Below are 25,230 nucleotides of genomic sequence, written 5' to 3' on the forward strand. Positions count from 1 at the left end.
GTTTAGAGGCGAGAATTCGAGACCCAGCCAAACTTTCAAACAAATAGGAGAACAAGCTCAAGAGTTTTTGAACTCAGAAAATTTGCCTTCCATAAATGCTCTCTGAAAGAATTACTCCCAGACATCCTCAGCTAAAAAACAAAAACAAAAAGCCCCCAAAATAAAGCACAGAACCCAAGAAAGAGCAATAGACAGTAAAACTAAGTCGGCATTGTAATAAAAACATTAATCGCAGAATTAAATCTGTGCAGCAGGCCTGGCAAGTAATCAGTCCAAATTGAAAACAAGAAGTCAGAGGGCTCAGAGCAAAAAAAATGTCTTCCAAAGAAAATAATCTATACAAATTATATGATTAAGAAACAGGGAAGATTTTACTGATAAGAGAAAAGCATAAAATAATAACAATAATATATCATGTTCCCTCTTCCACTCCTACACCCAATTGTTTTCCTCTTAGTTTTTAAGTTATAGTGTCCTTTTCAAAATATAAAATCAACTTTACTGAAGTATAATTTATATACATAAAGTGGACAGATTTCAAATATACAATTCAATGAGTTTTGACAAATATCTAGTACATGGTGACTACAACCAGTGTAACTACAATCAATCAAGATGTAGATTTATATCTAAATTTCATTTCCGTTACTCCAGAAAGTTCCCTTTGCAATCAACTCTCACCATAACCCACCCCACCGCAGGCAACCACTGACAGGATTTCTCATACTGTATCCCAGCTCTGCCTGTCCTAGAACTCTTTATGAATGGGTAGTCTTCAGGGCCTGGATTTATTCTCTCAGCATCAGGCTTTTAGAGTCACCGTTTTTTTTTTTGTTTTGAGGAAGATTAACCCTAAGCTAACATGTGCTGCCAATCCTCCTCTTTTTGCTGAGGAAGACTGGCCCTGAGGTAACATCCGTGCTCATGTTCCTTTACTTTATATGTGGGACGCCTGCCACAGCATGGCTTGATAAGCGGTGCGTAGGTCTGCACCCGGGATCCAGGATCCAAACCGGTGAACCCCAGGCCACCGAAGCAGGATGTGGGAACTTCACTGCTGCACCCCTGGGCCGGCCCAGAGTCAGCCACATTCGTTGCAGGTATGAGCAATCTAGTTCGCCTCACTATAGTTAGGAGCATTTGCTGTTGTTAGTGCTGTGGAGTCGAGCAACTCTGTGGACAGCAGAGTGGAATCCCGCCTGGGCTTTTTGCACCATCCTTCCATTCTGGTGCTACATCACGCGATGCTGCTATTCACAGGGTTTCCATGGTCAATGTTTCCAGAACTGGGGGGCAGGTCCTTCTTCCTAGTCTGTCTTAGTCTGGAAGCTCTGCTGAAACCTGTCCACCAAGGGTGAGCCTGCTGGTATTTGAAACACCAGTGGCGTAGCTTTCAGCATCACAGCAACTCGCAGCTGCCACATTATGACAACCAGCAGACGGGTGGTATGGTTCCCTGACCCGGAAACAAACCTGGGCCGAGGCAGTGAGAGCGCCGAATCTCAACCACTGGACCACCAGGACAGGCTTGGAGAGTTTTACATTTCATGAGAATAACACAATTTTGTTTATTCATTTTCTTGTTGATTGTCATTTGGGTAGTTTAAGTTTTTGAATATTATGAATAAAGGTGCTGTCAACATTCTTGTATGAGTCTTATGGGGGATATAAGGTTTCATTTCTCTTCAGAAAATCTAGGATTGGAATCACTAGTTCACAGGTTAGGTATATGTTTAACTATATAAAAAGATGTCCAACTGTTTTCAAAAATACATTTTACCTTTCTACAATAATGTATGAGAATTAGAGTTGCTCCATATTCTCATCAACATTTAGTATTGTCAATCTTTGTAATTTTAGCCATTTTAGTGGGTGTGGAGTGGTATCATGGTGTGGTTCAGATTTGCATTTCTGTAATGACTAATAATATTAAACATCTTTTCAAGTGCTTTTGGCCATTATGTTTTCTTTTTTTTTTTAAAGATTTTATTATTTCCTTTTTCTCCCCAAAGCCCCCCGGTACATAGTTGTATATTCTTCGTTGTGGATTCTTCCAGTTGTGGTATGTGGGACGCTGCCTCAGCGTGGTTTTGATGAGCAGTGCCATGTCCGTGCCCAGGATTCGAACCAACGAAACACTGGGCCGCCTGCAGTGGAGCGCGCAAACTTAACCACTCGGCCACGGGGCCAGCCCCCATTATGTTTTCTTTTATCTATTGTCCTTTATCCATGATTTTTATTATATTGTTTGCTTTATAACTATTGAGTTGGATGAGTTCTTTATATATTCTGGAAACAAGTCCTTTGTCAAATATAGTGTTGCAAATATTTTATCCCAGTCTGTGGCTTGACTTTTAATTCTCTTAACAGTGTCTTTTGAAGAGCAAAAGTTTATTTTAAACTCAAATTTATGGAATTTTTGTATTTATCTTGCCAGTTGTTTTCTATTTGCCCATCTATTTATTCTTTGTTCCTTTTCCCCTATTTTTCTTCTTTCTTCTGAGCATGTTTTATTGTTGTATTTCACCTCATTTATTGGCTTATTAGCTTTAACTCTTTGTTTTCTTATTCTAGTGGTTTCCTACTGCCTATATTTACATCAATAACTTATAACAGCCTACTTTTAAATGCTATTATACCCCTTCACATAAAGCATAAGAACCTCATAATAATATGCTTCCATTTCTCACTTCTAGGATTTTATGCTATTGTTGTCATACATTTTACTTTTACTTAGGCTATAAACCCCACACCGGATTATTATTTTTGAAACAACTATTTTCTTAAAGAGATTTAAATAAGAAAAAATCCTATATATTTATATACATAGTTATCATTTCCAGGACTCTTCATTCCTTGGTGCAGATCCATATTTCTATCTGGTATTATTTTCTTCTTCCTAAGGACTTCTTAAAAAACTGTGTCTTGTAGGGTGGGCCTGTTGGTAATGAATTGTTTTAGCATTGGTACGTATGAAAACATTTTTTTTTTTTAAAGATTTTATTTTTTCCTTTTTCTCCCCAAAGCCCCCCGGTACATAGTTGTGTATTCTTCGTTGTGGGTCCTTCTAGTTGTGGCGTGTGGGACGCTTCCTCATCATGGTTTGATGAGCAGTGCCATGTCCGCGCCCAGGATTCGAACTAACGAAACACTGGGCCGCCTGCAGCGGAGCGCGCGAACTCAACCACTCGGCCACGGGGCCAGCCCCTGAAAACATTTTTTATTTTGGCCTTTTTGAAATATATTTTTGCTGGGTACAGAAATCTAGGGAGACTGTTTTTCTTCTAGTCAGTACCCTAAAGATGTTGCTCCACTGACTTCTCACTTGCATTGCTGTCCTCTGCAAAATCTGCTCTCAGCCTTTTATTTGTTCTTCTGTATAAAATGTCTTTTTCTTTCTCTCTGCTTTTAAGAGTTTTCTCTTTCTCACTGTCGTTTTTGAGCAGTCTGATCACGATGTACCATGGCATAGTTTTCTTCATGTGTCTCATGCTTCGGATTTGTTGAGATTCCTGGATCTGTGGGTTTATAGTGCTCATCACCTGTGAAAAATGCTTGAATCTTACTTTTCCAAATATTTCTTCTGTCCCTCCCACTCTCTCCTCTCCTTTGGGTGCTCCAATTATGCGTGTATTAGACCGTTTGAAGCTGTCAGATAGCTCACCCTTTTCTCTCTGTGTTTTATTTTGGAGAGTTTCTGTTATTGCTGTATCTTCAAGTGCACTAATTTTTTCTTCTGCAAAGTCTAATCTGCCATGAAATCACATTCCTTGTATTTTTCATTTTGCTCTAGAAACTCAATTTTGGCCTTTTGTATGTCATCTGTGTAACTACTTAACTTTTTGAACATAAGGAATAGAGTTTTGTAGTAAGTGGTGTAATACTCTTGTCTGCTAATTCTAACATCTGTGTCAGTTCTGGGTTGATTTTGATTCATGGATTTTTTCTCCTCATTATTGGTCATATTTTTCTGCTTCTTTGTATGACAGGTGATTCTTTTTTTGGATACCAGATGTTGTAAATTTTACCTTTTTTGGGCCCTGGATCTTTTTATATTCTATAAACATTCTGGAGCTTTGTTCCGGGATGCAGTTCAGTTACTGGAAAAATTTGATCTTTTCAGGTCTTGCTTTTAATATTTTTAGGTGGGACCAGAGCAGCGTACAGCCTGGGGCTAATTCCTCCCCAGGGTCCTTCTGAGTACTCTCACCAACGTCCTGTGAATTAAGTGGATTTCCGGCCTGGCTGGTGGCAAGCAACACTATTGCTGGCCCTGTGAACACCACACACTGTTCTCTCTAACCCACACATTCTCAGTGGGGGGATGGTGCCCCCAAAGGGGCAACATTTAGCTTTGGGAGAATACTTTTTATGTTTACCTGTTTTTAGAGAAAGCAGAGATAGACATAAATTTATATATACATATGTATACATACAGACAATACAAAGCTATACAAATGTACATTAGTACCCGTGGTATTAAAATTTCATGAGAGCACGTGATTATGAAAAAAAAGGCTCACCTGACTCCATAGGGGGCTGACAATCTTAAAAAGGTTGAGAAATGCAGTTCTAATGATTCTGAGTGGTTTTTTTCCCCCGCCTCAGGCAGTTTCCTCACACAGCTGATCGGTACTCTGCTGAATGATGGAGGGTGACCCTCTGCAGATCTCTGTTCTTTCTCCGTGTAGCGCTCTCCCCTCCGGTACCCCGTCCTGCAGTCTGTTGCCACCTTGGTCTTCCAGGTCTCAGCTCCGTTTCCTTGACTCAGAGAGTCTGAGCTCTGCCTGACTTTTCTGTCCTTGCACCACGGCCTGGAAACTCTCAAGGCAATCAGCTGACGCAATCACAGGGCTCGCCTCGTTTGTTTCCCTTCTCTATGGCTGATGTCCAGGGTCTTGAAAACCATTGTTTCATACATATTTTCTGGCTTTGGGTTGTTTTATGCAGGAAGGCAAATCTGTTCCCCATTAGTGTATCTTGGCTGGAAGTGGAAGTTAGCGATATTCACCTTTGAATGACACAAGTTTGGTGGCACAGGATCACACGTCTCCTGCTAAGCAGGTTTAGTCACACTATTTCTGTAACGAATTTAATTCTTATGCAACTATAGTATTATAAAGGCTGGTTACTACTTTTTAATTTTAGAACTATCTTAGCCAAAGCATGGGAAATTTATAGTTACAGGACAGAATATCAATGCTATCCAGAGACCTTGCCAAAGCGACAAGTAGTGGTGTGGAGGTTGGGAGTGGCAAGTGGAGAAGTTGTGGAGGGCAACAATGGAGAGCGTTAATTTTCTAATCTAACGTGGTGGATCGAAGTAGCATAGTCAACAATTGATGTATCAAGAAACAGTTTAAATGTTTTACTAACAGCTATAAAGGTAAACTAACAGAACTAACATTAAAATGTTCCTAGTGGGGCTTACAAATGGAGGGAGGGCAAAGAGAAGGAGCAGTGAAACGAGCCGTGTTCTTCATCTTTCCCAGTGTGCAGTCACAGACCTTTTTAAATTTGATAAAGCAGAAGCAGAGGGATCAGCATATTCTCTCTAGCTGCACTGTCCTTTCTGGTAGCCACTAGCCACATGTGGCAACTCAGATATTGAAATGTGGCTGGTGTGACTGAGGAACCCCGAATTTTTACTTTATTAAATTTTTATTAATTAAAATTTAAGTTTATAGCCACTTGTAGCTGGTGGCTATCACATTATATAGTACATATATAGCTGTTTCTATCGTCATAGAAAGTTCTGCTGGACAGCACTGGTCTTGAGTTTGGAAGACAACTATCAGAAGATTCAAAACCAGAAATGATTAAGCATGCTAAGTTCTTGGTCGTGAGGCTGGGGGAAAGGGGAGGAGGGCCTTACTTCTCATATCATACCTCCTCTTGCCTTGGATATTTATCTATATCCTATTTTCTTGTATGTCCAGAATGCTCACCTCAACCTGTCATCTCAATGGCCATAACACTTCATTCCCAAAGAATTTTTATGATTTTTGGCTTAGAGTAAAAAATATTTTTAGAGGAGAAATATTTGTTCTTATGAATTCTAATAGTCATATTGAAACATATGTTGTTAAGTTGTTAATCTCTATTTTCTACTTAACATCTGTGGCTTTGAGAAAACATAAAATTACTCTTTTTCATAGAATGGAATGGGTATTCATCACCTTCCAGGCCACAGAGCTTTACTTCTTGAATACTCAGTTCTTGGATTTCTGCGATCCTTAAAGAGAGTCACACCTCTTCTTGGCAGTAAGTCAGAACTTCTCAGAGAGTGGCGAAGGGCATTTGTTGGTGGCATCTGAGCATCTCACGTAAGGAGGAGCTGCCGCACCGTCTCCCACTGGGAGCAGGAGACGGGCAGTGAGTGGCACATGCACTTTTTAATTGACATTCTTTAGTATCTTACCTTTTTGGTAACAACGAGCATGTATTTCTTTTGGTTAAGTAAAACCCATTCAAGGTGGATTAAAAACAATAAAACCAAATGTTTGGCACTAAGGTTTAGGAAAACACACCAAAATCCTTGACGAGGTGTACAGAAGCCTTCACAATGGGCTCCACACCCTCTCCCTTCATTCTCTGCATTCTGCTCTCACTGTCCTTCTTTGAGGTCCTCAGGTATGCCACCCTCTCTCCCACCACTGGCTTTTGCAACATGCTAGGTTCTCTGCCTAAATTGCCTGCATCGCTTCACTCTCCGCTGCCCATTTTTGCCTTTGGGTCTTAGCTCAAATACTAGTTTCTCAGGGAAACTTCTGTGGAAGCTTGTAGTTTCCAAAGACAGTCTTAGCAATATCTCCTATCCCATCTCCTCTTCTGCAATGTGACCTTGCTACTCCCCCACCAAGAGGAGGAGTTGATTTCCCCATCCCCCTGAATCTGGACAGACTTTGCGTCTTGCTGGGATAATAGAATGCAGCAAAAGCGACGTTATGGGACTCCAAGGATAAGCTCAAGAAGCCTCAAGCAGACTTGCAGCTTCCATATGGGGCTTCTGGAATGCTCACTCTTGGGATGACCCCTCTTGGAACCCAGTGCCCTGCTATAAGAAGTCCAAGCCACATGGAGAGACCAGGTGCAGACGCTCTGGTCAACAGCCCAACTGAGCCCGCTGCCAACAGCAATGTGACTGAGCCATCTTACATGTCCAGCCCAGCCAGATGACCGCAGCAGCCTCAGCCGACATCTGCCAGTAACTGCACAATAGACCCTAAGCAAGAACGATGAAGTGAGCCCAACCGACCCATAGAACCACGAGAGATAACAGATAACCGTTTCAAGTTCTGGGGGTTGTATTTCAGAGCAGTAGATGCTTAGTCCATCTTCCCAGGAGGGTGAGGCCCCCATTACACTCTCACAGCCCCACCTTTCAAGAACTAATGGTAGTAATACAATAAGTCCCCTGTAAGCCAGGCTCTGGTCCTAGTGCCTTACAAACACCATCTTATTCAGTCTTCACAAGAATCCTGTGAGGGGAAGCACCTTCATTTTTTTAATCCTCCTTAAGTTCCAGAGGCAAGGTAGGTTAAGAACACCTCCCGTCTTCCCATGGTTTGTACCCATGCCTGTATCGTTGTAATTGTGTGGATTAACATCTCCCCCTTTCCCCCAACTAGGCTGTGAGCTCCATGGGGGTTGGGACCATGTCTGTTTTTGTTTGTGGTAAATCCCGGAGCCTAAAATGTGCTCAATAAAATTAGAGTGAGTAAATCTCAGTGGCTTCTAGGGAGCTCACATTCAGCATGAAAGAATAAAATGCCAATTACCTCATTATTCTTTACGCCACGTAGTTTAGAGATGAAACGTGTATTTGGAATTCAGAAGAGTATCTAGATACAGAGCTTGGGCACACAGGCTTTGGAGGAAAGATCTGGGTTCAAATCCTGGCTTGAGTGCTCTGTGACCTTGGCTAAAGTCATCATTTCTTCACCTGTAATAGTGGATAAATATCTTGCTGGCTGTTGACAGGATGAAATGACATATGCAAAGTACCTTGAACAGAGTCCTCAGCATGCATCCCCGACAAAGAGTTCCACAGTCAAGCATAACGAGTAGAAAATTCTTCCAACTTATGGCAAATGTCTGCTCACATCAAACATTAGCTCAGACACGAGCACCCACTGAAAATCGTGGAGAGACATGTCCAGCTTGGGCATTCTCACTCACTGGGTGCAGCAGAGCTACGCTGTGACCGCACTAAAATTTGCATTTATCAATTTTTTTAACCCTTGATTAAAGATTCAACAAAGTCAAAAGATTCCATATGCTAAATGAGGCCACATGATGAAGACCACAAGCTGGAGGAGTTCCCCCTTCCACTGCTTGACAAGCCCTACTCCATGCAGGTGGATAGCATCCTCCCCAGCGTGTGGGACACCCAGCCTGAGAGGAACCCTACCCCCAGCCCTGGCTCCAGGGCCACCGCCTCCCCAAGATGGAGGAGATAGGCATTGCGGGTTTAGAGGCGTGCCTCCCCTCTTCAGAAGCCATAGCTGCTAAAAGCATAGACCAACACCTGCAACGGCTTAAGTAGCTGAGAGGATCGATATAACAAGCAGGTGCAAAGAGGAGGCAGAAGGTCCTTAGTGTGTCAGAGATGCCTGGGGTCTACTCCGTGGACAGGACAACACTTGTCAGGACATTAACACGAGTGCTGGAAAGCTGACACACTGACCAGCTGTCTGCCATAGTCACTGTGCACTTTTCTCCAGCTTTTGATTGTCCTCCGCTGAGCTTTAGCAGCCGTTAGCGTATACTTCATATACAGACATGTCCCCTAATTAGAAGTGATGCACAGTGTGACTAACAGACACGTTAATCAAGTTAGCAAGGCATTTTTTATATTTACAATGAGTACGTTAACTGGGTGCTGCCCCCATTTGAGGAATGTAGGCGACGGCAGGAAGCCAGCATGTTGCCCTCACTGTCACCACGCCCTATGAACCCAGGAGCAGCTCTCTCACTTTGATGTGGTAGCAGGGGTTATAACGAGGCCTTCACAGGTTCGATCCAGGGTGGGCCAGTTAGTCCTTTGCAAGAGAAAACTGTTCACAAAGGTCATAAATCATAATCCTGGCCCCAGCCTGTTTGATAAATGTTTTCCGTTTCCATTTGAATGTGGAAAAGCGAAGAGAATAGCTCAACCAGCCGCGAAGGTGTGCTGTGCTGATCTGGGTCCTCACCTTAATCGAAGGAAGGGGCGCCCACTGAAGGGTGATTTTTTAGCAAGGAAATGTGGAGCGAACCCTGGGCTGGGCCAGTGCCAACACTACCCCTGACAGACTTTGTGACATCGGACAACGCATGTTATTGTTCGTGTCTGCAACTTCTGCCTCTAGAAAAGAAGGTGTCAGACAGAATGATGTCACAGACTCCTCCAGTTCTAACGTCGCCGATGCCAACCCACTGTGAACAACAACAAATTACATGCACCTTGCTCTCATCATTCAAGTCACATATTAGATGACGCCTGCCATTATTATAAACGTAGCAATTTTTTCAATTTCATTATATTCTAAAAGTTATTTTTCATGATTTCTGGATTCTCACTTTAAACTGAATATGGCTATTTACTTGCCAGCTAAGTTCAAAGAACGCTAACAGTAACCTAAATTACACATCACTTTATTTCTCGTTCTACAAATCTACTTTTAATTCTTTGCTATTTTCTATTCTTTTTCTTTTCCACGTAGAGTTCATTTCAGAGCTAAGAGCCTAAGCTACGGGCTGGCTGTTCGGGGCTGTGTGTTAGGGAACCGTACTGTGTTCAAGTAAGAGATGGGTTTCATCTTCTAACTGGAATCACACCCAGCAAACAGCAGGGGAGATGCATACCTTAATTCAAGCACACTATCAGAATGCAAACGACAAGAAATGAACAAAGGAATTGTTTTTTAAGAGGATATTTAGGAGTCTGACCAGAAATAACTATATCAACTATGAGCACTCTTTAACTGTAAGGAAACAATTAATGAGATACCAAGTTGAAGATTAAATGCTGTCAAGTCAATTCCGACTCCCAGCACCCTGTGTCCCGCAGAGTGAACCCTGCCCGGGCTTTTTTCGCCATCCTCTTATTTATTGGCCCTATATCAGAGATATGCTCCGCTGCGATTCACAGGGTTTTATGGCCAATGTTTTCAGAAGTGGGTGGCCAGGTCCTTCTTCCTGGTCTATCTTAGTCTGGAAGCTCCACTGAAACCTGTCCACCATCGGTGAGCCTACTGGTATTTGAAATACCAGTGGCACAGCTTTCCGCATCACAGCAATTCGAAGCTGCCATAGTATGACGACCAACAGATGGGTGATGTGGTTCCCTAACTGGGAGAAGAACCCCGGCCACGGCAGTGAGAGCTGGACTACCAGGGCAGGCTAAGTTGAAGATTACGCATATTTATCTGGCTCACATACCTGGATCAATGGGAAGAAAATGGACAAATCAAAAAGAGGTTGTTGAAGATTTAGACAGCTTTCACTCTTCCAAAATTTGAAAGTGATTTTGGTTTGGGAGAAGCAGTAATTAGGCTGCAGTGTCCGGTATCTTTTCAAAAATACCATGAGGTTACGCTGATTTGGAAAATGAAAGCCTGGATTAAAAATGCAGCTGGCAATAGAAAGCTACATCTGCTTCAGCCCCTCCAGCTGCCTCTGACTCAGCGTGTGCCCTGTCTGAAGGCGCACCGCCACAGAGCGAGCCGAGAAGCAGAAAGGCGTGTCTGGGTTCGCGTTACCATCAGCTGCCATTATGTAAAGGTGTGGACACCTTACCAAAAGCAAAACTGTAAAGCTGGACAAGCAACTTAATTTTGACTAAGCTGTTCAACAAATAATTGGCTATTCTTAAGGGTAGAATATTTTGAAGTAGAAATTTTAAGTTAAACTTTCATTAAATGCATGTACTGCTATTGGAGAAATATCATAAAACATCTTTTTAATGTGAACACTACTTCATACAATGAAAAATTATTTACAATGTGTTGCTTCCAGATTGGCTGCTTTTACATCGTGTGTAGACCCAGTGTATGTCCTCGGCTGGGCGCTTCAGTCCAATTGCACGTTCCTCTTGTATGCGATAGCTCTCCAAGGTCCCTGGGGATTCAGGGAGTCTGTCCACGCACATTCTCCTTAGAAATTATGGCTCAGCAGGCATGCCACCAAAATCATCTATAACCCAGAGACTCTGGCAATCACACATTAAGTAAAATGCGTAGATTAGGTTTTTCTCCAATAAATACTAATTTGACAATACAATCCATTTCCATCTTAACAAGTTGTTTTCAGCCAGGAAAACGTTTGTTTTTCAATGGAACTAGAGTGAATAGTCTCTTGTTCACGCTGGAACTGAGTTATGATGTCTTTGTATACAAATATAGCATATTTTGGCCAGGAATATAATTTCTTGTTAAAGAGTTTATTTGCCTTCACACGTAGGATTGCTACATACATTCACAGTTTTAATAGACTGTAATTAGCTATTCCAGTTGTGCTTTAAAATCCCAAATATTATTTTCAATAGTGAGTGCAAAGCAAATGTCCCATTTGACTACAATTGGTCCTAGAGTTATAAACTCCATAATGATTTCTAGAAAGTTCCCTCATTCTCCAGTTTCGTCGTTTGCTTTTTCGGGGATGACTTCCAGGCTCCGGCGTGGCTTCTGACCGTCGGCATTTTCTGTGCCTGGTTTATTCAGCCCGCATGAAACAGCAGCAAAATGGATTTGTTTCAAGTTCTCCAAAGTCTCGTTCTTAGCATATTTCAAAAGATCCGCTTGTCCCTGTAACAAAACATGCAATTAAACAGTGTTAGATTCGACATGACTTATTGTGACAGTTTGACAATATAGGTCTTCCACTGAAATGGAAATATTTTGATGCTGCAAGAGGGCATATGTATTTCTTATTGGCACTGCATCCAAATAGGTCAATTTTAATAAAAACCGTGTTTGGCTTCCCAGTTTTCAACCCCATACTGCAAGAGTGTGTTGCCTTTTCAGTTCTTTCCATTTATAAATCTGAATAGAGTTCTGCGTGTGTGGACCATTCCTGTCAATCCTGTTTAAAATTACACCTTTCGCTAATTGTTTGCCCAATCTTGTTTTTTTCCTTTTAAGATTTGCTTTTTTTTAAACTTTTTATTCTGAAATAAGTATAAATTCACAGAAGGATGCGACTATAGTGCAGAGAGGTCTCGTGTGCCCTTTCCCAAATGTTCCCCAGCAGTTATATCTTACACAACTCTAGTACAATATCCGAACCAGGAAACCGATGGTGGGACTGTGTGTGTACAGCTCTGTCACTTCACCCCATGTGGAGATTCCTGTAACCACCACTGCAATCCTCACAAAGGGCTAGTCTACCATCACAAAGATCTCTGGTACTGACTCCAAAGTCACACACATCCCTTACCCCTCCACCACCATGAGCCCCTGACAACCCCGATCTGTTCTCCGTCTCTAATGAAGCAAGGTTTGGCATCACAGGCACACAGCAGGTCCTCACTGAGCACCTGCTAAAAGAAGGAATAAAGGAAAGGATTCTCTACTCTGGATGAACTCTCTTAGCCAAATTCTAATTTCTTTTATGGGGTGTGACCATCAACTTGACATGTATGCAACCTAACACGTATAAAGCATCAGACAACAGTGGGACGGACTGCAGCACAGTCATCGGGAGTCCGGAATTTGAGCTGATGATGGGCCAATGCAGAGTGTGTCAACCTCATCATTCTTGACACTTTGTCCAGAGAACTCTTTTGGTGGGGGGTGGGCAGTCTGTCTTGTGCATCTTAGGGTATATAGGAGTATCCCTGGCCTTTACCCACTAGATACCAGTACCACCCTGAGTTGTAACAACCAAAGTCTGCAGACATTGCCAAACGTGCCCTGGGGGTGAAACCGGCCCTGCTTGAGAAGCACGGGGCTAACAGATCAGTCAACGATTTCAAGCTTACTGGGTAGATGAGGTGCCGTGCCGCTTCACTGTCACAAATTCCAACATCCCTACTTTGCTTTTTGTTCTATTTTTCCTTCCGATAATTAACCTGCTTTCTACTGATGGATCGGTCTACTTAGACTTCTTCTGGCTACTTAAGACCTTTCTTTCTTTCTTATTCTCCTATTATTTTTTTTCCTTCCCTCAGGCTCTCAATTTACTCTCTTATTCTCTTTATGTCTCCTTCATGGTTTGGCTTTTCCTTGCCATATTTACATTCTTTTTTTTATTTTTTGAAGTGCCTCCCAATGTGCATCCCCTTTAAGTACACCTGCACAACAAAAGCTTGGGGCCAGCTGCAGAGGCTAACGGGCAGGGACTTACCTCAGCAGGCGACTGGACTATAATCCAAGCCCAGCAGCTGCTGAGACCAAATTGTAATGCAATTTTAAGCCACCACGAGGCCTGAATCCACAGAATGGTCTGCAGCTTACCACTTACCGCTTATGATTTTCCTTCTGTACAGAGACCTTGAATTAGTAAGTATAAATAGATATCCCACTGCTTAGTTTAACTGCAGGAGTTTCATTTTTATTCATTCTTACTAGTCACTGAACTCATATATTGAAATTTTACAAGTTGTGAGGTCTTTGTATATAAATACAGCATATTGTGCCAGGAATATAATTTCTTGTTAAAGAGTTTATTTGCCCTCGCATGTAGAATGACTACATACATTCATGGTTAATACATTGTAACTAGATATTCCATGTGAGCTTTAAAATTCCAAATAGTATTTTTTTAATTAATCAAATTTATTTTTTAGAGCAGTTTTAGGTTCACAGCAAAAGTGTGCAAAAAAATACAGCAAGTTCCCCATAACCTGTTCTCACACAGGCACAAGCTCCTCCACTGTTGACATCCTGACCCGTGGTGGTACATTTGTTACAACTGATGAACTTACACGGACACATCATTATCACCCAAAGTCCACAGTTCACATTAGGGTTTACTCTTGGTTTAGTACATTCTATGGGTTTGGACAAATGTATAGTGACAAGCATCCACCATTATAGTATCATATAGAATAGTTACACTGCCCTAAAAATCCTCTGTGCTCCACCATTTCCTCCTTTCCTTCCTTCTAATCTCTGACAACTACTGATCTTTTTATTGACTCCATAGTTTCGCCCTTTCCAGAATGTCATATCACTGGAATTATACAGTATGCGGCCTTTTCAGATTGGCTTCTTTCATTAGCATTTAAGGTTTCTCCACGTCTTCTATGACTTGATAGCTTATTTCCTTTTAGCACTGAATAATCATTGTCTGGGTGCACCACAGTTCATTTATCCACTCACCTACTGAAGGACGTCTTGGTTACTTCCAAGTTTGGGCAACTGTGAATAAAGCTGCTAGAAACACCCATATGCAGGATTTTGTGTGGACGTGAGTTTTCGATTCATTTAGTAGATTCAGTTCAGTTCATTTGGTAGGAGCACGATTGGCATATCATATGATTTAAGAGCATGTTTAGTTTTGTAAGAAACTGCTAAACTGTCTTCTGAAGTGACTACCATTTTGCATTCCCACCAGCAATGAATGAGAGTTCCTATTGTTCCACATTCTCAGTGTCGACAGTGTTCCAGGTTTTGGACGTTTCAACAGGTGCGTACTGGTATCTACTTGTTGTTGTAATTTGCACTTCTCTAATGACATTTGATGTTGAACGTCTTTTCATGTTTACTTGAAATCTGCATAACTTCTTTGGTGAAATGTCTGCTCAGATCTTTTGTCCCTTTTCTTGGGGGGGGGGGGTGAGGAAGAGTGGCCCTGAGCTAACATCTGTGCCAATCTTCCTCTACTTTGTATCTGGGACACTGTCACAGCATGGCCTGATGCGTGGTGTGTAGGTCCACGCCCAGGATCTGAACTTGCGAACCCCGGGCTGAAGAAGGGGAGCACATGAACTTAACCACTACACCTCTGGGCTGGCCCCTCTTTAATCAGGTTGTTCATGTTCTTATTGTTGAGTTTTAAGAGTTCTTTGTATATTTGAGATAACAGCCCATTATCAGATGTGCCTTTTGCAGAAATTTTCTCCCAGTGTGTGGCTTGTCTTCTTATTCTCTTGCCTTGTCCTTTGCAGAGCAAAAGTTTTTAATTGTATTGAAGTCCAACTTATGAATTCTTTCTTTCATGAATCATGTGCCTTTGGTGCTGTATCTAAAAAGTCACTGCCATACCCAAGGTCATCTAGGTTTTCTCCTATGTCATCTTCTAGGAGTTCCATGGTTTTGCATTTTACATTTAGGTCTATGATCTGTTTTTTGTTTGTTTTTTCGTTTTTAAAGATTGGCACCCAAGCTAACAACTGTGGCCAATCTTTTTTTTTTTCTTTCTGATTTTTCTCCGCAAATCCCCTCAGTACATAGTTGTATATTTTAGTTGTGGCATGTGGGACACTGCCTCGGCATGGCCTAATGAACAGTGCCATGTCTGCACCCAGGATCTGAACCAGCCTAACCCTGGGCGCCAAAGTGGAGCACGTGAACTTAACCAGTGGGCCACGGGGCTGGCCCCTATGATCTGTTTTGAGTTAATTTTTACGAAGGGTGGAGGTTCTGTGTCTAGATTCATTTTTTTGCATGTAGAGGTCCAGTTGTTCCAGCTCAGTTTGTTGAAAAAGCTCCATTGTATTTGCGCCATTGTATTGGTTTTGCTCCTTTGTCGAAGATCAGTTGACCTGTGGATGTATTTCTGGGCTCTCGATTCTGTTCCGTTGATCTATTTACCTGTTCTTTCCTCAATACCACACTGTCTTGATTGCTGTAGCTTTACAGTAAATCTTGAAGGCAGGTGGTGTCAGTTCTCTGACTTTGCTCTCCTTCAATCTTGCGGTGGCTGTTCCGGGTCTTTTGCATCTCCCTCGGAGCTTTAGAATCAGTTTGTCAATATGACTTGCTGGGATTTTGATTGGGGTCTCATCAAATCTACGTATCAAATTGGAAAGAAATGATATTTTGAAAATATTGAGTTTTCCTATTCATGAACATGAAATATTCCCCCATTTATTTAGTTCTTTGGCATCTTTCCTCACAGTTTCATAGTTTTCCTCATATAGATCTTGTACACATTTTGTTGGATTCATATCTAAGTACTTCATTTTTGGGAGTGCTAACATAAATGGTATTGTGTTGTTAATTTCAAATTCCACTTGTTCATTGCTGGTGTATAGGAAAGCAATTGACTTTTGTATATTAACCTTGTATCCTGCAAACTGGCTATGATTGCATATTAGCTCTGGGAGTTTTTTGCTAATTCTTTTGGAATTTCTATATAGTTGATCATGTCCATCTGTGAACAAAGACAGTTTTATTTCTTTCTTCCCATCTGTAAACTTTTTATTTCCTTTTCCTCTCCTATTGCATTAGCGAGGACTTCCAGTACAGTTTGAAAAGCGTGTTGACAGGAGACATCCTTGCCTTCTTCCAGATCCTAGCAGGAAAGCTTTGAGTTTTTCACCACAAGTCTGATGTTAGCTGTAGTTTTCTGTAGATGTTCTCTATCAAGTTGAAGAAGTTCTTCTCTATTCCTAGTTTGCTGAGAGTTTTCATCATGAATGGTTGTTGGATTTTGTCAAGTGCTTTTTCTACGTCCACTGAGATGACAGATAACAGAGTTCTTTACCTGATTGAATCTCACGTTTCCCAAGTCAGACAAGTCATATGGCATCTTGCACAGACCAGGCCTTCAGCCATCATGCAGGTGACACACAAAGAACCAAACTTTGGGGAGCGGCCACACTTTGTCCACGTCACTTTAATTTTGTTTTATGTATTTAAAACTACATGTCTGCCACGTCTTGGAGTTCTGGCATTTAGCGTGAGTGAAGAACAATTCTGAAAGGGGTGATGGTGTTGGCTGTAGCAGTGTTCACATCTCATTGCTTCAAAAGACTTCAAAAGAGCAAAGGCTATTTAAGATGCTGCCGCCCACTGACACAGGGTGTCTGGTTTTGAAGACTCCCACGAAATGGGCTTTGCAACGTTCAGTTGAGAAACTCAAACCCTATTTGGTTTCACATATTTCGTTTTGAATTTCATAACTTAGCCTATTTGATTTTTATCTTGAAAGATTTATAACAATCTTAGGTCAAAATATTTAAGGTTCTTACTTAGACTCAGAAAATAATCTTTAAAAGATGTCGCTCCGGGCAGGGCTGGATGCCAGTGGCTCTTGCTGAGAGTCTGGCAGGATGTACTCCTCTGGCTCTGCCTGCGGCTTACCTGGGATTGGATCAGAGGCTGGAGCAGCTGGGAACGGAGTGATGGCAGGGCCAAATGCAGAGCCAGAACCCCAGCCACACTCAACACTTGGCTAATCACTGAACTTTCTGTCTGACCACAAAAGACATCCTAGTTTTTAATATATTAAAAATATTTCAAGGCACACCTGTTAGTGCTACATAGTTTTTGAAACCAAAATTAGCAGTCACAATTCACTGCTTTTATTTAGACCTACAGCTAAAACAATAGGGATTCTATACTTTAGTTAATCTTTTCAAAGCTTTCTCATCAAAGTGAAAAACAGAGAAAAACAGAGTTGCCTTACTTCTGAGGTGAGTGACCCAGTGTGGCCACAAAGACTGCCCCGACCTTTGCCACCAACCTGTGCAGTGGCTGCATGGCTGAGAGCCAGAGAGCAAATACAGCCACCTGCTGTTCCCTGGGGGCCAGCAGACACTTTTCTTCCAAGTTACATGCAGTGGGAAGGAGAAGAAAGAGGAGGATACTCACACCATTTTGAGATTCTGAAGGAGGCACAGAAGTAGTCAAATACTTTTTGTTTTAGTGCAAACAGGAATGTAAATTACCTGTTTGTGGTTTGACGTCAGCATGTCTGGGGCCCATACTGACTTTTGGGTTTTTCTGGGGCCAAAGATCCCAACTCGAAAAGGTTCACTTGGAGGGGTGTGGACTAGGCTGCCTCCTTCCTGGCTTCCTTATCTACTCGGGACAATAGAGAGGAACACAGCAGACTTTAGGCACCTTTCTGATACCTTCTGCTCCCCCAGGAGATGAGACTGACTCTGGGATACAGGAAAGGTAGCAGATGCCTGGAGAGCACACAGGCCCAGCAGGAAGATAAACTGTTGCCCTGAGTGAGCCTAACACCAACCCACAAGCATGTGTCCTCATCTTTCCTGTCACCTGCAAGTCTCCAAGAGGCCTCAGGTACCCTCAGTGTCACTCTGAGATGACGGCACTGGGTCTAGGGTTCCTCTGCTATCTGAGCGTTTTCTGCAATGAAAACCAGAGACTTGAACCTGTAAAACCCTAACATAATCTCATGACTACGAAACAAAAGCCAAGTAGACAGGAAGTTAGTTTCTTCACTGGTTATTTATCAGGCATATTAATAGTATGTGGTCATAAACATGGTACCTTTAAGTAAATATTTTGTGGTTAGTCACTGTTTTGGGTGATGCGAGACTCATATAGAAACTAAATATATTTCAACCTAATATTCCGTAAGTACTCAGAATCACAGGCCAAATGCACAAACCTCCTTTAAGACTGCTATGGAAACTACTTAATATGTCCTATTTCTTACAATCACAATTCAAATTGGCACAGAAGGACTGCGAATGTAATTATAGTCCTAAATTTGAAAACACAGAGCCTACAATATGTCCAAAATTAGATGTGTAAGAAGGTGAACCAGCAAAGACTTCTGGGAACAGTGGTCACCATTTACTGAGTGACTAGTATGTGTCGTGCTGCATTAAGCCCTTTACAAAGATGGTCTCTTGAGAGTCTCTCAAGTTTGTGAGAAAGGTGAGATTACTATCCCCATTTTATAGACGAGGAAACTGAGTCTAGAGGACTAAGGGCCTCTCCCGAGGCAGAGGCTGCACAGGAAATTAGCCTTAATCCCCACGGCTTGCTTTCTGTGTGTGGGTTTTGTTTTCTTCTTGGATCAACTAAACCATAGGGCCCACACTATAGAGAGTGGAGCCCCACATGTTACATGAAACACTTTAAAGCAAAGTGCCCTCAGCATATTGCCAATGTGCGTTCACAGGTTTGAAGGGAGTGGAGTGTGAGGTGCAAACATGCTCGTCTCCTGGCAGCAGGAGGACTGCTCCCCTCTCCTCCGCCTCCCCCGCAGTGGGTTCAGGGGCGCTGACCAGGTGGCTTCTGGGGTCTGTGAGAGTGGGAAGAGCACTGTGAACACGGCTCCTAACCCTTGATTCTTCTCTTAATCCAAAGAGACATCTCAGTTGTACCATGTGGTGTCTTTGTTAGGCAAGGACGGTGGACTGACCTGAGGACTACCCTCGAGTCTTGATCCCCCCAACTTTTTGCCTCTATTTTGGCTATTGCATCACATTTACAGTTATTCTCCAATTTAACAATGGTTTTACTTAAAGGTTTGTACAAAAGTTAATAATTTAAAAATTTAAACATAAGATTCAATTTAATTTAAATTCAGAACGAATGTCTTTCATCTCAGAAATAATTTTATGCTTCATTCAACAAAGATGGAGAGGGTGGGGGACTCCTGGGCAGCTCCATGGAGGAGCTGGTTTCTGAGCTGTGCCTTGACCAGAAGATCAGGGACGGATGTCAGCCGGCCCAGGGGCTGTGGAGGACGCCGCCTTCCACACATGACGCCACGGCGCCAACAGATGACACCTTAGGGTCCTCACCACGGGTTAGTAGTGTAGTTTCTACATCACAAACACTTCTAAGTTCTGACTGTGACTACATCTTCCTCCGTTACAGACCTGGCCGTGAGAAGGGCTAAATTTCACCCTGGGGGTGAGAGCCGGCCCCTGCAGTGGGAGAGAGGGCTCACCAGAGGTGGGGTGAGGGTTTTAGGAGCAGCCATCAGCATCCCCAGCCTGGAAGTGAGCCAGACCTAAGTACAGATGGTAGGAGGTCAAGAGAGGGAGAGGGAGCAGGGCCTGAGGGGAGGAGAGTGTGGCCCCACTGCACGGAGAGGAAGTGGAGAGCTGGGGGCTGCTGAGAGACAGGCAGGCCAAGATCACGATTTGAAAGCTCCTGAAAACAGTACATGCATCAGCACTTCCTTCATATTACTGATCTTTTAAGCACGCCTTTTGCATAACTATATGTTAGCTGAGTAATCACAAATTCCACGTTAGTGGGACCCAAATGTCTGAAGTTTTACTGTGTTTTAAATGGATCAGAAAGCACAGCCAGCCTAATGACAAACACTATTGCAGTTTGATTTTCTGAGCCATTCTGAGTTTTCACACACAAAACGGAGAAATGGCTTTCAGTCAATTACAGCTTTTCAGGAAAACAGGCAAAATAATACATTCATCTATAATAAATAAAATAACTAAAGGATATTAGCATCAACAAAGAAACTGAGCTACACATAGACTACTATAGCAATTCTTGGAAGGAAACAAATGCTAGCCTTCAGGTCTTCCAGACAAGCACTTCACCTCAGGCGAAAACAAAGAAAATCAAGATTAATACCTTACGAGGTGCAAAAACTATCTGGCTTAATTATTTACTTTTGGCAGAAGACTTATGTTCCTAAAGAGAACAAATCTCTAATTCCTTTCAGGTTTTAGCTTTTAGCCTTATTTCTGAGGGAGGAGTGGCACAGAAGGGGAGAGCTGGTTGGGCAGCAATTCATCTGGAAAACATCTTGGGTTGTAATAAGCTTCATTTAAGTCTATGATATGACACAGGTGCTATAAAATCCAACATAATTTTGGTCTATTAACAGGAAGATAAATTCAAGTCTATGAGCAAAGTCAGACCAACAGGTCTCACTCTGCGTCTGAAGTGTGGGATAATTCTGGTCATTCCATCTTATGAAGGACACTGTCAAACTAGAGCCTTCAGAAGAGCGAGGGACCAGATGGGGAGGTGGCTAGGAGCCATCTCATCCTAGAGTCTGCAGAAGGGGCTGAGTGAGCCTGATCTGAATCGGGGATGTCTGGGAGAAGATACAATGGTGCCCAAGCATAGGAACGGCTGTTGACAGAGATGGAACAGAACGATTCTGCGCTGCTTTGAGGGCATTACTGTAACCAGAGGGTAGAAGTGAAGGTACAGAGAGGTCAAACAATATGTGTTGTACGACAGAACATAACACAACTGCATGACAATGGAGTGGGCTGGCAACCCAGCAGAAGCAGCAGGAAGTTGGACTTGATGACTTTGCTGACTTGTGAAGCCAAGCCTCACAATGCCCCACATCCCTCTGGGGGAAACTGCTTCATTCACAGATTCTGCCACTGTGGTAGATTATCTGCAAAGATGGCCACCAACAATTCCTTCATCCCTGTCCAGACACGCTGCCCCATCCATTAAGAGGTGGGGTCCATTTTCCCTTCCCTGGAATCTGGACTGGCCTTGATTTGCTTTGATCAACTAAACTTGGAGGAAGTGACGCTGTGCTAATTCTAGCTCTAGGCCTTAAGAAACCTGGCAGCTTCTGCTTTTGCTTTCTTAGGATCCAGCAGCCATATAAAGAAGCTTGGACTGGACTACTGAATGATGATGCACTATGTTGGGGGAGGGAGGGAGGAAGAGAAAGGAGAGAGAGGGGGGAGAGAGAGAGAAAGAGAGAGAGAGAAGAGAGAGTCCCAGCCATTCCAGCCGCCCCAGATGAGATGCTAGTCATGTGAGTGAAGCCTTCTTGGATGTTACAGGCCAAGCTGAGCTCCCAGCTGAACTGAGCCTTAGGAATGATCCTAGTCAACACCACATGGAGTGGAAAACCATCTGGCCAAGCCCAGCTAGCCCACAGTATTATAAGAAATAAGAAGTCATTGTTTCAAGCCACTAGTTTTGGCGCAGTTTCTTATACAGCACTAGATAACTGAAACAGCCAGTTAAGCTGGCAATATTTTGTGCTGTGTGACAGTACCTTCCTGGACACAGTGGACTGAAGCAGGGAGAGAATCCAACCCAAGGAGACTCAACACAAGAGAAGGCTTATAACGTCACGATCGCTGGTCTGAGCTAACAGGAACGGCTGAGCCAATCAGATTTCCCCTCTTTGGAATTTGAACTAGGAAATACGAATAGATTGAGCACTGGTGATAAAACCTTTAAGATACAGCCAGGGTCAGACCAAGGTAAGACCAGGTTAAAAAGCAGCAGAAACTATGGGTGAGCGGGAGGAGCCACTGGCAGAGGGTGAAGAATGGAGCCAATGACCACGGGCCCACAGAGAGAAGAGCTACCTGGGGTGCTGCTGGGCTCCTGCCGGCTTCCCAATCTGTGAGACTGGATTGCAGTTCCTAGTCTCTGAGTTCCCCAAGACCCCTGCCCCCCGACAATCCCTGTGTAAGCTGGCATCTCTCGCCCCCAAGCCTGTCAGCTAGCCTGAGTTCGTGTTCCGTATAACCAAAACAGACCAATTAAAACAGGACTCTGCTACTATGAAATTCTACCATTTTAGGAATGGTAATAAAGAGAAACAGTGAAAATTATCAGCAGCACAGTGAATATTTTAGCAAATGGAAAACAAAGGGAGAGTAACTTCTTGATTAAGCTGGTGGGTTGAAAATGCGTTACAGAATGTCCTTCCCACATTCCTGACGAAATGAGCAAAAAGAGTAAAATTGGCAAAAACAAAAACAAAAACCCACAAACAGCAGCCAAACAAAGAAAAGAGTACAACATAATTTAACAAACTTCTAAAACACACAGAATTCATACTAGCAATTCATACAAATCCTGAAAATGCTAAGAGCCAACCCAACTGAAGAGATGCAAACTAAGTGAGCGCCTTTCTTTCTTTCCCTGTTTGATGGAGCAGAGAGGTTATGGGAGAGAGTGTGGGAAGAGAGAGGTAACACAGGAAAGGTAGGAATGGGGCTGACACACAACTAGAAAACCAGACACAATATGTAAAACAATGACCTTCAGACAGGGCAAGACAGATCCCTGAGAGAAGGGAGGCACCACGAGGTCCAACTCACTGCCTGGAGAGACTGCAGGCTGCAGTGCAGGGCGGTGGAACCCAAGCAGAGCCCAAGGGCCCCACCGAGCTGAGGAGACAAGAGTTTGGAGTTGAGGGAGGCCAGGGTGGCTAGAATGTGAGGGGTGGAGTGGTGGGGCAGGGAGCTCTGAAACAGCTATTGTAAATGTGTTAGGTATGTTCAAGAAGGGAAAGGATATGATGAGCACAAAGAGGAGAAGAGTGGGAAATTGGAAATAAAAAATACACTGCATAGGATTAATGGTAGATTAGATGCTGTGGAAGATATAGCAACATTGCTTGAAGACACAACAATGGAAAGTATGAAAAATTTTAAAAATGACATAGAAAAAGGACCTAAAAACAAAGGAGTAGTGCATCTGTGACTTGTGGAATAATATCCAGCAGTATGTATGTATAATTGGAGTTGCAGAAGGGGAGGAGAGAAAGGGTAAGACAGAGAATTGCTTAACAGAAATAATGGCAGAAAATTTTGCAAATTTGATGAAAACTATAAACCTACATATCCAAGAATTTCAACAAATGGTAAGCAGAAGAAACATGAAGAAAACTACACCAAGGCCCATCGTAATTTTTTTAAAAAGCCAAACAAAAAGAAAAAACAAAAAAACTCCAAAACAAAAAGATACTCAACCTCTATACACTTACTACACTTGCTAAACGGACAATAGCAAATGTTGACAAGGTTGTGGAATAACTGGAACTCTTATAATGCCACTGGGGGGGGGGGATGTGAAATAGTTTGTAAAGCAGTTCAGCAATTTCTTATCAAGGCTGACACTCTTACCCTATGACCCAGCAATTCCACTCATAGGTATTTACCCAAGAAAAAGACACACGTATGTTCACACAAAGACTCACATGTATGTGATGGTTCACTGCAGTGTTACTCATAATTTCTAAAAACTGGAAACAATCCAAATGTCCATCAACTGGTGAATGTACCAACAAAGTGTGGTACATCCATGAAATAGAGTACTATTCATCACAAAAAGGAATGGATCACTGAAACACATCGACCAGATGAATCTCAAAAGCAGTATGGTAAAGGAAAGAGGCCAGGCACAAAGACCATGTACTATACATACCAGTCCATTTATATGACATTCTGGAACACGTGAAACTGCAGAGATAGAAACCACCTCAGTGGTCGGCAAGGTGGGGGAGTTCACTACAAAGGGGCACGAGGGAACTTCTGGGGTGAGGGAAATGCTCTATCAGCATTGTGGAGGGGTTGCATGACTGTATACATTTGTCAAATTTCATTGAATTGTGCAGTTAAAACTGGTGAATTTTATTTTATGTAAATTATACCTCAATAAAGTTGACCAAAAGAAAAGAGAGAATGATGCTGTCTAATGGGAATGAGGTCTTGAGGGTTGGCTTCTGAATTAAAGCAGCAATCAGAAGCCTGCGGGAAAGGGTTACACTCTCTCCCCAGTTACGCAACAGAAACCCTAGAATAGGTCATTGACAGATGCTGAGAAAGCTGGGTCCAAGTATCCAAACAAAGGCTCCTACAACCCCAGTGGATATTTCTCTTCTCTCTGCCATTCCCTCAGCCTACAGAAAAGTGTGGGTGACTTCTTGGACTGGTAGTAACAGTGAACCAATTTAAATATTGAACTTATACCAAGCAATATGGGAATTATAGTCTTGGGACCAAATGGGACTATTTAAGACAATGGAAAAAATAACAATATGCCTAACTCCCCATCCAGCAATATTAGAGAGTGCTAACATTCTCAACTTTCATAGCATAAGGGCAACCAACAAAGCTTCTAATTGAAATGTGTAGCTTTAAAAACAAAACCCAACAAAATGACTCCTACTAACATTTTCCATAATCTCTTTTCTTAACCTCAGAGAGATTTTATAGGAAATACTGCTTACAGTAAAAATTGTTCAGCAATTTAAATGAATTGCTAAATAGCTTCTTTATGGTTTACTTTTCTTCTGTTAAGTAAAGTGAAATTGAGTACTTTTTAAAAAATTAAAAAGAACAATTATAGTAGGATTCTATCTATTGACATACGTTATTTCATATCTGAGACACTAAAGCTTGTGAGATGTACCACTATTTTATATACAACTAAGAGAGAAAAATCACTGCCAATTTAACCAGGATACTATGCAAAGATGCCATTAATTATAAGATAGATACCAATTTCAAAAATACGAAAAAACGGAATGACTCAGAATCAATAAAATGTACCTCCATCCATCCATCCATCCATCCATCCATCCATCCATCCATATGCATATAGAAGGTTTCTGGAATAA

General features: G+C 42.3%; 1 protein-coding gene across 5 annotated transcripts in view; it reads right to left on the bottom strand.

Moving 5' to 3' along the window:
* Positions 1–10,928: 10,928 nt before the first annotated feature.
* The window catches only part of PLCL2 (phospholipase C like 2), a 177,950-nt gene continuing 163,648 nt past the window's right edge, over positions 10,929–25,230 (bottom strand). For 4 of the 5 annotated variants that reach the window (XR_543880.2, XR_011527144.1, XM_008514217.2 and 1 more), the window contains one exon: positions 10,929–11,789. Coding sequence is in view for 2 of the 5 variants with exons in the window: in XM_008514217.2 (XP_008512439.2) it covers positions 11,610–11,789 (180 nt within the window). In the remaining 3 variants the exon portion in view is untranslated. The remainder of the gene's footprint in view (positions 11,790–25,230) is intronic. The other variant, XR_011527145.1, reaches the window with a different exon arrangement.

Source organism: Equus przewalskii, chromosome 15 (genome assembly GCF_037783145.1).
Source record: "Equus przewalskii isolate Varuska chromosome 15, EquPr2, whole genome shotgun sequence".
Lineage (NCBI taxonomy): Eukaryota > Metazoa > Chordata > Mammalia > Perissodactyla > Equidae > Equus > Equus przewalskii.